The 12706-nt window shown below is 40.1% G+C and overlaps 4 protein-coding genes across 6 annotated transcripts; 1 reads left to right on the top strand and 3 right to left on the bottom strand.

Annotated features, from left to right (window-relative positions):
* Positions 1 to 1085: 1085 nt before the first annotated feature.
* Positions 1086 to 4946, bottom strand: LOC106354086. Its single transcript, XM_013793941.2, has one exon. The coding sequence runs from the start codon at positions 4944 to 4946 to the stop codon at positions 1086 to 1088; it is 3861 nt and encodes a 1286-aa protein (XP_013649395.2).
* A 523-nt stretch (positions 4947 to 5469) lies between these two features.
* Positions 5470 to 6243, bottom strand: LOC106451801 (calvin cycle protein CP12-1, chloroplastic-like). Its single transcript, XM_013893809.3, has one exon. It carries the CDS (start codon positions 6034 to 6036, stop codon positions 5659 to 5661), a length of 378 nt encoding a protein of 125 aa, XP_013749263.1. The 5' UTR covers positions 6037 to 6243; the 3' UTR covers positions 5470 to 5658.
* Positions 6244 to 7129: 886 nt separating this feature from the next.
* LOC106451561 (probable glutamyl endopeptidase, chloroplastic) lies at positions 7130 to 11403 on the top strand. Of its 2 annotated transcripts, XM_048755339.1 has the most exons (11): positions 7130 to 7534; positions 7630 to 8611; positions 8697 to 8825; positions 8922 to 9221; positions 9329 to 9787; positions 9912 to 9977; positions 10172 to 10232; positions 10329 to 10478; positions 10573 to 10710; positions 10820 to 11112; positions 11210 to 11403. In XM_048755339.1, coding segments are annotated over exons 1-11 (2856 nt in total). In that variant the 5' UTR covers positions 7130 to 7257; the 3' UTR covers positions 11211 to 11403. The 2 variants fall into 2 exon arrangements, with proteins under 2 accessions (XP_048611296.1, XP_048611295.1); XM_048755338.1 differs by lacking the exon at positions 11210 to 11403 and having other exon boundaries at positions 10820 to 11116.
* LOC106451658 (probable cytochrome c oxidase subunit 5C-1) lies at positions 11383 to 12533 on the bottom strand. 2 transcript variants are annotated; one of them, XM_013893720.3, is made up of 2 exons: positions 12488 to 12533; positions 11383 to 11814 (listed from the first exon to the last, which is right to left on the bottom strand). In XM_013893720.3, exon 2 carries the CDS (start codon positions 11803 to 11805, stop codon positions 11611 to 11613), a length of 195 nt encoding a protein of 64 aa, XP_013749174.2. In that variant the 5' UTR covers positions 11806 to 11814; positions 12488 to 12533; the 3' UTR covers positions 11383 to 11610. The 2 variants fall into 2 exon arrangements, with proteins under 2 accessions (XP_013749174.2, XP_013749103.2); XM_013893649.3 differs by having other exon boundaries at positions 11383 to 11818; positions 12488 to 12530.
* Positions 12534 to 12706: the final 173 nt, after the last annotated feature.

Here is a 12706-nt window from a genome sequence, read left to right as displayed (position 1 = left end):
AAGAAACTCGGCTACGCATGTGTTAGAAGACAGATACACCCCTTACTTGCTGTGGCATCTTCCTTAACTGTATGAAACTTCAAGGGTATGCATGACTTTTCGTAGTTAATGACGGACGTCTGGGCCAAAACATATATGTGCTTATCTTTTCTTAAAATTCGTTTATTACTTACTTACCCATAACATTTTTTTACTGAACTGATACTGAGACGGTACCGATGCAATTCCCGTTAATCTCTACTTTTCTTACCGCCAAAAATATATAAATGAAACCAATTCAAACTTTCAGATACAACACAAAACCATGAACACAAGTATTCACGCCTCTTTTGAGTTTAAAATATAATTCATAATTCATAATTCATTTGGTTTAAACATCATATATTTTAACAAAGAAAAAATTGTTATAGATTTTTTGTTACATTTCGGTTTTTCAAAATTCAGTTTTTGTTAGATCACGATTTGCTTCACTTAATCCTTGTGTTAATGTTTCTTAGAGGTTAGGACCGTGGGATGGCCTTGAACATGTTCTATATGCCAGAATAATACATCGGCCCATGTTTAACAAAGCCCAATATATTTGCGGAGCCGATAACTGTTATCCATTAACATTCGGCATCAATATAAATCAATCGTTAAATAAAAAACATTTCCTCCAAACGCAATATGTCGGTACATTGCACAATCTCCTGTATGGATGATTCTTTATTGCTTCCACGGCTACTTGTTCTCAAGTCGTATTACATATCGACTTATCTCACGAGTCTTCACGAGCCCAACATGATTTCATTCGGAAGTTACTAGACCACTTGTACTTGACCATGATCCGTGTTACAATTGGCCCTTTTTCTGTTCAAACTACAAATATTTTTTGCTTTATTTTTGTTCTTGTAGCTATTTTGTTATCATATATTTTTTTTTTTCCATCAAGTAGATTTCATTAAAATGTTGCACAAGGTAAAACACTACTACAATCTTAAAAACCAAACATCTCCATAGACTACAACATATCGATCCCGCAAAGATCTGAACAAACAAACCCATTCAGGGCATAAACAGCAACACGAGCAATACTTAGAGGATGCTTAGAGGGACCGATATTCATTAACAAAAAGCTCACCTAGCCAAGAAGGATGACCAATGGCCACATACGATTGACTTCTGTTTTGTCTCGTTATGCTTTGAGCAATGAACGACGCCCCTCTGTTTTCCTCTATCGAAACCTTCTTCAATTGAAACTCCTTCATTCTTGAAAGCAAAATCCTCATCTCCTCTACCTGAAATCTAAGAGACGGCCATTTATGTGGATTTTGGAAAGCAAGGAAAAGCTCTTTAAAATCTCCGGCGAAGACCATTCTGTCATAGCGCATGCTCATCATGCTCTCTAAAGCCCATAACAACGTCTTTAATCTCGCATCATCCAAGGATCCAACCCGAGAAAAGGCTCTTCTGCTGTGTGTCAATACAACTCCTCTATGATTTCGAACAACCCATGCTCCTCCAAGACTATGTGTATCCTTGTTCCACTCAAAGGCAACATTACACATTAACCAACTCTCCTCTGGAGGCAACCATCGTTTCTTGGCTCGCACATCATTCCGCGTTACTTCGAGTTCCACTTCTTTGTCTACTTCCTGCGCTAAAAACCAAACATCAGCCTCATTTTTTGCCTTCACCACAATCTCCATTGGCATCCATCTCTCTCCATTAAAAATAAAGTCATTTCTACTCTTCCATAGAAACCATAAAACCCAAGGCCAAGCTCTTTTCTCCTCCATAGAACCCCACGACTGTGCCTTTAGGTTCATCAGATAGTTGATGTTGGAAAACAGATGACCTTCCTGCATTTCAAACATAGGTTGGGGAATACCCGACAGAGCCCACACCTGTCTTGCTACTGCACATTGAAATAGCACGTGTTGAATCGTCTCACCTTCAAGTCCACACAGTTGACATCTTTCATCAACTTTCATGCCTCTTTTTAAGATCAGATCAGCTACCGGGATAGCTTCACTCAAGACTTTCCAAAGGAAAATCCTGATTTTTGGCACAGTTGGTATCTTCCAAATTCTCTCTTTTATTGGGTTGAGAGAAGGGATAGCTAGCACCTCACTGTGACATTCCTTGATCGTCTCTTCTCTAGCTAAACCATAAGCTGACTGAACCGACATCAGCCCATTTCTGTTAAACTTCCAAGTAAAGGAATCCTCTCTAGAAACAATAGGCTGGGAAGCCGCAATCAACTGAACATCTCCAGGAACAAAGATCTCCTCTAGTGCCTGCAGGTTCCATCTGCGAGTCTCGCCATCAATCATAGCGCTTACCTTAAGATTTACATCAAAAGTATTGTTTTTGATCCAAGGAGCTCTCATCCCAACCTCCGGGTCGTGCACCCACTTATCCAACCACACTCTTGTATTACGGTCGTTTCCTATCTGCCATTTCAGTCCTTTCTGCAGGAGCTCTCTGCCAAAAAGAATGCTTTTCCAAGCAAACGAGGGCCTATACCCAACCGGAGCATGTAGAAAGTCAGAGTGAGGATAGTATCTACTTTTAATGAATCTTGCTAGCAGGCTCTCTGGTTGGTTGATGAGCCTCCATCCTTGTTTTGCTAACAGTGCTTGATTAAAGATCTCCAAATCTTTAAACCCCATTCCACCAAGCTCTTTTGGAAGACACATTTTATCCCAGGCCACCCAGTGGATCTTCTTCATGTGAGAATGAGAGTTCCACCAAAAATTGGCCATCATACTTGCCAGTCTCTTGATCACAGTCTTTGGCAATCGGAAACATGACATGGGGAAAACCGGAAGAGCCGAGGCTGAAGTTTTTAAAAGTATCTCTTTCCCACCTTGTGACAGCTTCCTCAGATACCAAGTCTCAAGTCTGCCTTGCGTTTTATCTTTGAGGTACGATAACGCGTTGATCTTGGAGCCAGAGAAATCTTCCGGGAGTCCTAAGTATTTACTCATCCCTCCCTCATTATAAATCCCCATAATATTCTGCAGCTCACTTTTCACCTCCACAGATACCAAGTGTCCAAAAGTAATCGCCGATTTCTGATAATTGATGCACTGTCCTGAAGCTTCACCATAAAAGCATAGGATCTTTTTTAGATTACGACATTGGTATGCAGACGCTTGACAGAGAAATAAGCTATCGTCTGCGAAGAAAATGTGATGAATGGATGGCCCGGACACATCAAAACTCATGCCTTTCAGAAAACCGTTCCTTTCCGCAACATTCAGTAAGTGCGACAGCCCTTCTGTGCAGAGAACAAAAAGAAAGGGTGATAAGGGATCTCCTTGTCTGATCCCTCTACTCGGTGAGATAAGGCCAAACGGCTGATCATTCATTAAGACTGCAAAAGACACCGACGATACACACATCATAATCCAAACCACCCATTGCTCGGCAAAACCTAATGCCTTTAGCAAGTCTTCTAAATATCTCCACTCCACCCTGTCATAAGCCTTTGACATATCTGTCTTGATCGCCACGCTCTCAGCAGCTATCACACTGTGAGTTTTGAGTGCATGTACTGCTTCATGAGCTATAAGGACATTATCTTGTATCAACCGCTCGGAGATGAAGGCAGATTGATTCACTGACACAATCTGACTGAGAAAAGGTTGCAACCGTTTCACCAAAATTCTGGAAATCGCTTTGTACAAAACAGAACAGAGACTTATGGGTCTTAGGTCTGTCATGTTTTCAGGATTCGCAATCTTTGGGAGCAAGCATAGATATGTGAAGTTCCAATCATCCGGAAGAGTACCTTTCACAAACACCTCCTGAATCTCTTTGGTAACCTCTTCTCCAATAGTTGGCCAAAACTTCTGGAAGAAGTGACCAGTCATACCATCAGGTCCCGGCGCACTATCTGCCTTGATGGAGAAGATTGCCTCTCTTACTTCTTCCTTGGTAACCTTCGCCGTCAAACACCTATTCATACCTGGGGTTACTTTAGGTATCATGCTCTGAAACACTGCTTCATATGAGGGAGGGTTTGAGGAAGTGAACAGCTCAGAAAAGTATTCCACTGCCACCTCTGCTTTTGCTGCATCAGACCATTGATCTTGGCCCCTTTTATCTTTAAGTTTAAGAAGATACAATCGAGCTCTATTAGCCTTGACTGAGAGATGAAAGAACTTAGAGTTCCTATCACCAAGTCTTAACCATTTTTCTCTGCTTTTTTGGCGCCAGAACATCTCCTCCTCTTTGTATGCTTGCATCAACTCTTTTTTGATTGTGTTGATTACGAACCAGCAAGGATATGACTTGGATTGAAACCACTCAAGTCTTATCTGCAATTTATTAATCTTATCCTTGGCGTTAAAACTTTTTTTCCTTCTCCAAGCACTCATTATGCCCCTGCATTTCCTTATTTTGACTGCAATAGATGCATTTGCCCTTACACTGCTCCAAGCCCCTTTCACTGCACTCATTGCGTCCGGATGGTGCAAAATCCTTTTGTCAAATTTAAACTGGCCCCTTTGCATCTCTGGATTTGCGCGCAGATTCACCCAAACGGGCCTATGATCAGAACCCCTTTTCTCCAAGAAAGATTGGTTGGAGCCCGGGAAGGTATCACGCCAAGCTTTATTACCAAAACATCTGTCGAGACAACATTGGATCCACTTCTTCCACCTCATACCTCCCCATGTAAATCTATCTCCTTTACTGACCAGTTCTTCCATATTGCAAGCTGATAACATGTCAGCAAAGTATTTAAAGGACTCTTCAGGCCTCATCGGTCCCCCCGTTTTTTCTTCATTACATAGAATTTCGTTGAAATCACCAACCATGCACCACGGTTGTGATCTCCCCAATCCTAACCTTCTCAATCGTTCCCAAACTCCACTTCTCCCATCGGTGGCTGGTTCCCCATACACGCAGGTTAAGTAAAAAGGTAAATCACCAAACTGCACCAAAAGATCCACCATATTCTTGTCTGAACTCTTAACGCAGACTTTTACATTTTTTTTCCACATCACAGCTAAACCACCACTGTATCCAATAGGATTCACAGTGTGTACACGCTCATACCCTAACCATACTTGAAGATCTACTACTATATTCCGACATTTTTTTGTTTCCATTAAAAATAAAATCTCCGGGAAATGGTATTGACGCATCTCCCGTAGTCTTTGAATTGTCAAGCCTTGAGGCCGCCCCAAGCCTTGACAATTCCAGCTCATGAAGCTCATTGGGCATTGGGCAGTACCTCTTTTGGGACTACCTTTAGGCAAACCGCCTTTGTTATCATATATTCTTCAACTACAATTCATAAATAACTCTTTAAATTCTCTTCTACGGTGTATCGAACTTTTATACGTTCAATAATATTTGTATCTGTTCCACATCATTTTGTTTGATACATCACTCTCCAAGCGTGTCGATAACCACGCAAAATATGGGTAAAAAGACATGCAAACACAAATACAAATGCCTCGGAACATTACCAACTTCAACTCAAAAAAATAATTATTTCTTACTCAACTCCACAGACTCGTAGAGATCTACGAAACACCTCATATGTATTGTACTATTCATCATATTAATTATCATATTACAAACATCAAACCAAAACAAGAAAGGTGACGACAACAACAAGAAAGATGGATCTGACACAGTACCTAAATTTTCAAACATGTTTCAGTTATCATAAGTACGACACTCATCGGTCTCAGGATTATCACTGCAATATTCTTCCAAAGGATCTGATCCACCAGCCTTCTTCTTGTCCCTGGCATGACTCGCCGCTGCACTCAGCTCCTCCACCTCGTCCCACGCTGCCACACACTCTCCGCTCACCGGATCGTCGGCGCAAGTCTCCTTAGCCTCCTGAATACTCTTCTCCACCTTATCCGATATCCCTCCCTCAGATGTCGCCTTAACAGACATAACCATCCGGTTCATCGAACTGAATTTCCACGGGTAGTTCAAACGGACCGGAGCAGATAGTCGAGCCACCGGTCGAACGAACGCACTTGGAGTTGCGACGTTGAGACCGGTTGCAGCTATGGTTGCCATCGCCGGAGGACTTAGGATAGAGGAGAGAATTTTTTGACGCAAGGAGAAGAGAAGAAGATAAATACTACTGCCTCTTGTTATTATTGAGCTATGTGAACACAATCCGCTTATCACTTAACAACCAACCATACTACGCCGCGTGTATTTAGATATTTTGAATAAAAATAGTTCACCAAGTGTGAAAATAGTTTATTTTCCATATTAATTTTCCCTGCAAAAATTCAGCCTTATGATATTTTACAAAAAATGCACAGAGGAAAAGAAAAAAAAGATGATATTTTACTTTTCGCAAAACTGTCGAAGGAGTGTTAAATCCGGTAAAACCGAACAAATTAATACAAAATCAAACCGAAATAGAGAAAGTGGTTTGGATTTGGTAGTACCGAATAAACCAAATGGACCGCAGTAGTGTATATGTATATGGTTCGGTATATACTGATCCAACCGAATAAGTCGAAGAACCAAATTAATTAAAATATATTAGTATACTTATATATAAATTTTTAATAAAATTAATAACATATACATAATTAATTTTATTAATATGATATTCATAATTAAAACATTGATTTTTATAATTTGTTACTTTATTTTAATTCAAAATGTTGTTTTTCTCATTTTAATAAAATTAAATAAAACATGATTTTTATTTTTATTGGTAAGTATTTGTTCTAAATATATTTATATAATAACATTATGATATTACTATTTTCTTATTTTTCTTTTTAATAGTTAATTAAAACAAAAAATTTAATATTTAAAAGTTAAAATAAAATATATATATTTATATTTTAATAAATCTGATTTCTAATCATATAAACTAATTTATCATCAAATATGATATATGTATATGGTTTTTTGATATAAAACTGAAAGCCAATGATATAAAAACCAAATCAAATCAAATTATATATGCATGGATCTAATATGGTAACTAATTTTTATAAACCAAAAAAATTAAAAAAACTGAACCGGATTGGAATACTTGTTGGGCCATACTCAAGAAAAGAAGGGATAGTTGGGCCACAGATGAGACCCACATAAGCAGTGACGTTCTCTAATATGGTATGGCTGTATCTTTACCCTTGCCTTTACCGATATTTTCATGTTAATGATTATTGATTGGATACGATAATATTGACAACCGTCGAATCATCAACAAAAACCATCGCACTTTAAAAAAAGTGAGAATAATACAAAAAAGAGAGAGAGAGAGAGAAGATGATGCGGTTTCAAAGAGCTTGTCATCGTTTATCCCTCTCGCCTCTCTGCCATTCATCTCCGCCGTCTTCTTCTCTCCTTCTCCTATCTACCAAGCTCTCCACGCTCCGTTGTTGCGCAAGAGTTCGACGATTCTCCGGAACTTCTCTGATGTCTTCTCGTGCTGCTTCTAGGCTTCGCTGCCTCGCATCCGTATCTCCCGGAGCTGGAGAAGACGCTGGTGGTAGCACCTCTAATGGCTCAGCCTCACTCTCCGCTACTGCAACTGACGATGATGGTAATTGCTCCATTTCCGCCGATTCAAATCCGATTCATGAACATGAATTATATCTGATATTGAAATCGAATCGCTTATGGTTGATTGTTATGTAGAATTGGCTTTAGGCACTGGTTATCGCCTTCCTCCACCTGAGATCAGAGATATTGTCGATGCTCCACCCGTCCCAGCATTGTCATTTTCGCCGCACAGGGATAAGATCTTGTTTCTCAAGCGAAGAGCTCTCCCTCCCTTGGCTGATTTAGCCAGACCTGAGGAGAAGCTTGCCGGTGTTCGAATCGATGGATATTGCAACACCCGAAGCAGAATGTCTTTCTACACTGGTTTAGGTATCCACCAGCTATTGCCTGATGGTACATTGAGTCCTGAGAAGGAGATCACTGGCATTCCTGACGGTGGCAAGATCAACTTTGTTACGTGGTCTAGTGATGGTAAGCATCTGGCTTTCAGCATCCGGGTCGATGAGAACGGGAATAGTAGTAAGCCTATTGTATGGGTTGCTGATGTTGAGACTGGGGAAGCTAGACCACTGTTTAAGTCGCAAGATATTTATCTGAATGCGATTTTCGAGAGTTTTGTTTGGATTGATGATTCCACTTTGTTGGTGAGCACAATCCCTTCATCTCGTGGAGACCCACCAAAGAAGCCTTTGGTCCCATCTGGTCCCAAGACTCTGTCAAACGAGAAGCAGAGTGTTGTCCAAGTTAGAACGTTCCAGGATTTGCTTAAGGATGAATATGATGCTGATTTGTTCGACTACTACGCCACATCGCAGCTAGTATTGGCTTCTCTGGACGGTACAGCGAAGGAAGTTGGGCCACCTGCAGTATACACTTCGTTAGACCCGTCGACAGACCATAAGTACTTGCTAATTTCATCACTTCACAGGCCATATTCCTTCATTGTACCTTGTGGTAGATTCCCAAAGAAGGTGGAAGTCTGGACCGCTGATGGTAGATTTGTTAGACAGCTATGTGACTTGCCCCTAGCCGAAGATATTCCCATAGTCGCCAATAGTGTACGGAAGGGAATGCGTTCTATAAATTGGCGAGCTGACAAGCCGTCAACCCTCTACTGGTAAATATTCGAGATTCAAAGTGATTTCACATGTTTCAAAATGTGATATAGAAATAATTAATTCACAACTCTCTGAGATATGTAGGGCAGAAACACAAGATGGAGGTGATGCCAAAGTGGAAGTTTCACCGCGTGATATAGTTTATATGCAGTCTGCGGAACCACTGGCGGGAGAAGAGCCAGAAGTTTTGCACAAGCTTGATCTTCGCTATGGGTAACTACTAAAAACGCTGCAAATGTTGTTGATTATCAGTGCCATCTTCTTTTAGCCAATTGGACTTACTTCGTGGATGCTTTCTATGTCCTGCAGAGGCATTTCGTGGTGTGATGATACATTAGCTTTGGTTTACGAATCATGGTATAAAACGCGACGGACAAGGACGTGGGTTATCTCTCCTGGATCTAACGATGTCACTCCACGCATCTTGTTTGATAGATCATCAGAAGATGTGTACTCAGATCCTGGCTCAACCATGCTGAGGAGAACCGCTGCTGGAACGTACGTAATAGCTAAGATAAAGAAGGAAAATGATGAGGGAACTTATGTCTTGCTGAATGGAAGTGGGGCTACGCCACAAGGAAATGTACCCTTCCTTGACTTGTTTGACATGTAAGCCCTTCTTGACAAAGGCTTCTCTTTCTTATTGATTTTTTCTCTTGGTTTTATCGCCATAATGTTGTAACAAACGGGGAATGTTGTATACAAAATTTATCTAGAAACACAGGCAACAAAGAACGGATATGGGAGAGCGACAAGGAAAAGTATTTTGAGACGGTTGTGGCATTGATGTCTGACCAGAAAGAAGGGGATTTGAAAATGGAGGAGTTAAAAATTTTGACGTCAAAGGAGTCAAAAACTGAGAACACTCAATTTTCTCTCCAACTTTGGCCTGACAGGAAAGTGCAACAGATTACAAACTTTCCTCATCCTTATCCCCAGTTGGCGTCGTTACAGAAAGAGATGATCAGGTATCAACGAAAAGATGGGGTTCAGCTTACTGCAACACTATACCTACCACCAGGCTATGATCCATCAAAAGACGGTCCTCTGCCTTGTCTCTTTTGGTCTTACCCTGGTGAGTTCAAGAGCAAAGATGCTGCTAGTCAAGTCCGTGGCTCTCCAAATGAATTTGCAGGCATTGGTTCAACTTCTGCTCTTCTTTGGCTTGCTAGAAGGTATAAGAAATTTTCCATTTCTATGCTTGTTTAGCCATGATACTGTTTTTTGCTGGAGTCTATTTCGTTGCGCTAGTTGATCGAGTGTCAGCTTATAACATATGGATTCTTCTGCATTGTGCAGGTTCGCTATATTATCTGGACCTACGATACCTATAATTGGTGAAGGTGATGAAGAGGCTAATGATAGGTACTATAATATTTACTTTTGACAAGCTGGTGGCTAAAACATGGAAACCAGCGTCATTTTCTTGGTCAATGTGTCCTGCAAATATAAGAAGATTAATTAAATGAAAGGCAGTGACATGCTTGGCATAAAAAAAAAACACTTAACCCGAGATGTGCTCAGACTTTGACAGGTTCTAATGTGGTCTCCTTGTTTAGGTATGTAGAGCAGTTGGTTGCAAGTGCCGAGGCTGCCGTAGATGAAGTCGTCAGGCGTGGAGTAAGCATTGCTTGATCCTAATTCCATCATCTTGCTATTGTATTTACCACACAGAGTGTTAAGACTTAGTATTTTCTTGGTCTTCCATTTTTTAAGGTGGCTCATCCAAGCAAAATTGCTGTTGGGGGACATTCCTATGGGGCGTTTATGACTGCAAATCTCCTTGCCCATGCTCCTCATCTTTTCTCCTGCGGAATAGCTCGATCTGGGGCTTATAACAGAACACTCACACCCTTTGGTTTCCAGGTGCCACCATAACCATTTTCTTTCTCGTTTTATTTTCTGCTTTCAGGTAGATATTATCTTTGGTTAAACTTTAACTATGCCTGAAACTTTACAGAACGAGGACCGAACACTGTGGGAAGCTACTAACGTCTATGTCGAGATGAGCCCATTCATGTCTGCTAATAAAATCAAGAAGCCAATCTTGCTCATCCATGGTGAAGAAGACAATAACCCAGGAACTCTAACAATGCAGGTAATAATAACTTCCAACAGAAATCACCGGAAAGGATTAGATTCCACACCCATTTTCTTTGCGTTGGTTCTCTCTAACTATTTTTCATTTCGTATGCTTTGTATAACAGTCTGACAGATTCTTCAACGCACTAAAAGGCCACGGTGCTCTTTGCCGCCTTGTGATTCTTCCTCACGAGAGCCATGGGTACTCAGCACGGGAAAGCATTATGCACGTTCTCTGGGAAACTGACCGCTGGCTTCAAAAATACTGTGTTCCAAACACATCAGATGCAGACACAAGTCCAGACCAGTCCAAAGAAGAATCAGATTCCGCAGACAAAGTAGCGACTGCCACAGGTGGTGGTAATCCGGAGTTTGGTGACCATGAAGACCACTCCAAGTTTAGGAGATCACTTCTCTGGTAAGAATGTCTCTCTCACCATTCCCAATCAGAAAACAAAACCACAAGATTTCAAGATTAGCTGACTCAGTTTGTTGAATTGTTATGCTTTTTTCAGAGTCGGCAACCATAGGCAGATACATCATTCGAATGCACTTGCAGAAACAATGCAACACCAACTATATTTTTTTCATAAAACATTCGTATCGATAATAATGCGTACAAAAAGGTGTTGGAAACTAAAAAAATCACAAAGCTGGAAACACTTTCCATGAATAAGGTTCCATAATATTCACCTTTTACAGTTTCTTAGACAAGAATACAAAACAAAACAAGAGTGATTATGTCTGAATCAACCATTACATTTGAGCATGTTTATGATCTTGCAAACCCCATTCACAAATTTGTTTATTTTCTCACAAAATTCAAAATCATCACCAGAGTTATTAAGAAACAGAAAAAAACAAGTATTCAAAATCATCCATCGGTCTTGCAGAATGAGTCTCTGTGCAGCTTTTATTACTCTTCGGCGGCAATAACATTGATCTCACCTCTCTCAAGCAAGTCATAGAAAGCTCTGGTTTTCCTCTGTTCGTTCCAATGGTGCATCTTCCAAAGACCACCAGCAGCTAAACCGAGTGCCAAACCGATGATTAGCTCCTTGACAACGCTTGGACCTTTCAATGTGGCATGTGCAACCCTGTGTCCTGCCATCTCTTTTTTCTTTCTTTTTTTTTTTCACAACCCCAAAAAGACCAAACATGAATCAGTAGTCTCTACAATCTTCACTACACCAATGCAAGAAACGTAATTCACAACCAACTAGATATATTCTCAAGAAATGTATCAAACACAATCACAGATCAGTTTATTCTCAACGAAACAATGATACTGAGAACTAGATATAGAAACACAGTATAACCCCCACCCAACGATCAAACATGAAATGATAGATTAGAGACCATACATACAATGTTCACTAAGAGAAAGCTAGAAACGTAAATTCATATATAAGACATAGACTAACTCTCTTCTTTATCAAAACAGATGGACGTATAAACAAACCTACACATTATCATACAAAAACGAACAGTTTCGTCTATGGATCTTCCTTCTTGAGACAATCACTGATTAATGACATTATCCACATTTACATCCTTTAACCATAAAAGTATCTCCTTCAAACGAAAATGATTTGATCAGAAGCATTATTAAAAACCCATCAAAGCTAACCAAAACTCGCGCAAAGAAATCAGGGTTCACTAAATAGATTAGAATAATCTAAATTAGACATTTTATAAAAAAAAAATATCTAGAAGAAGAAGAAACTGCAAATAAAACAGAAATGCTGATAAATAAACAGAGAGGTGAAGAAATATGGATTTGGGGGATTTACCGAATTCTGAGTGCGGAGGAAGAAAACGACGGGAACAAATGAAAGGATTCTTCAGGTAGGTACGACGGACACTACTTAAAAAAAGTCTACTCTAGTGAATTCTCCCACTGGCTCATTGGGCTCACATTTTGTTCGGCCCATCATTTGTTATCAACAAGTTTTAGTTTATCACAACATCTAATTTTTTAGTCATATGATCATATCTGATGTTATAACCAA

The sequence above is a fragment of the Brassica napus genome, chromosome C4 (assembly GCF_020379485.1).
Source record: "Brassica napus cultivar Da-Ae chromosome C4, Da-Ae, whole genome shotgun sequence".
NCBI lineage: Eukaryota > Viridiplantae > Streptophyta > Magnoliopsida > Brassicales > Brassicaceae > Brassica > Brassica napus.
The sequence above is the reverse complement of the archived record's forward strand: the minus strand, read 5'-3'. Positions and strand labels throughout refer to the sequence as shown.

Excerpts from the sequence above, each read along its gene's own strand:
- LOC106354086 (XM_013793941.2), bottom strand. The coding sequence starts at position 4,946 with ATGGTGGATCTTTTGGTGCAGTTTGGTGATTTACCTTTTTACTTAACC.
- LOC106451801 (XM_013893809.3), bottom strand. The coding sequence starts at position 6,036 with ATGGCAACCATAGCTGCAACCGGTCTCAACGTCGCAACTCCAAGTGCG.
- LOC106451561 (XM_048755338.1), top strand. The coding sequence starts at position 7,258 with ATGATGCGGTTTCAAAGAGCTTGTCATCGTTTATCCCTCTCGCCTCTC. Across the intron at positions 9,788-9,911 it reads CTTCTTTGGCTTGCTAGAAG|GTTCGCTATATTATCTGGAC; the intron begins GTATAAGAAATT and ends TGCATTGTGCAG. Across the intron at positions 9,978-10,171 it reads GATGAAGAGGCTAATGATAG|GTATGTAGAGCAGTTGGTTG; the intron begins GTACTATAATAT and ends CTCCTTGTTTAG.
- LOC106451658 (XM_013893720.3), bottom strand. The coding sequence starts at position 11,805 with ATGGCAGGACACAGGGTTGCACATGCCACATTGAAAGGTCCAAGCGTT.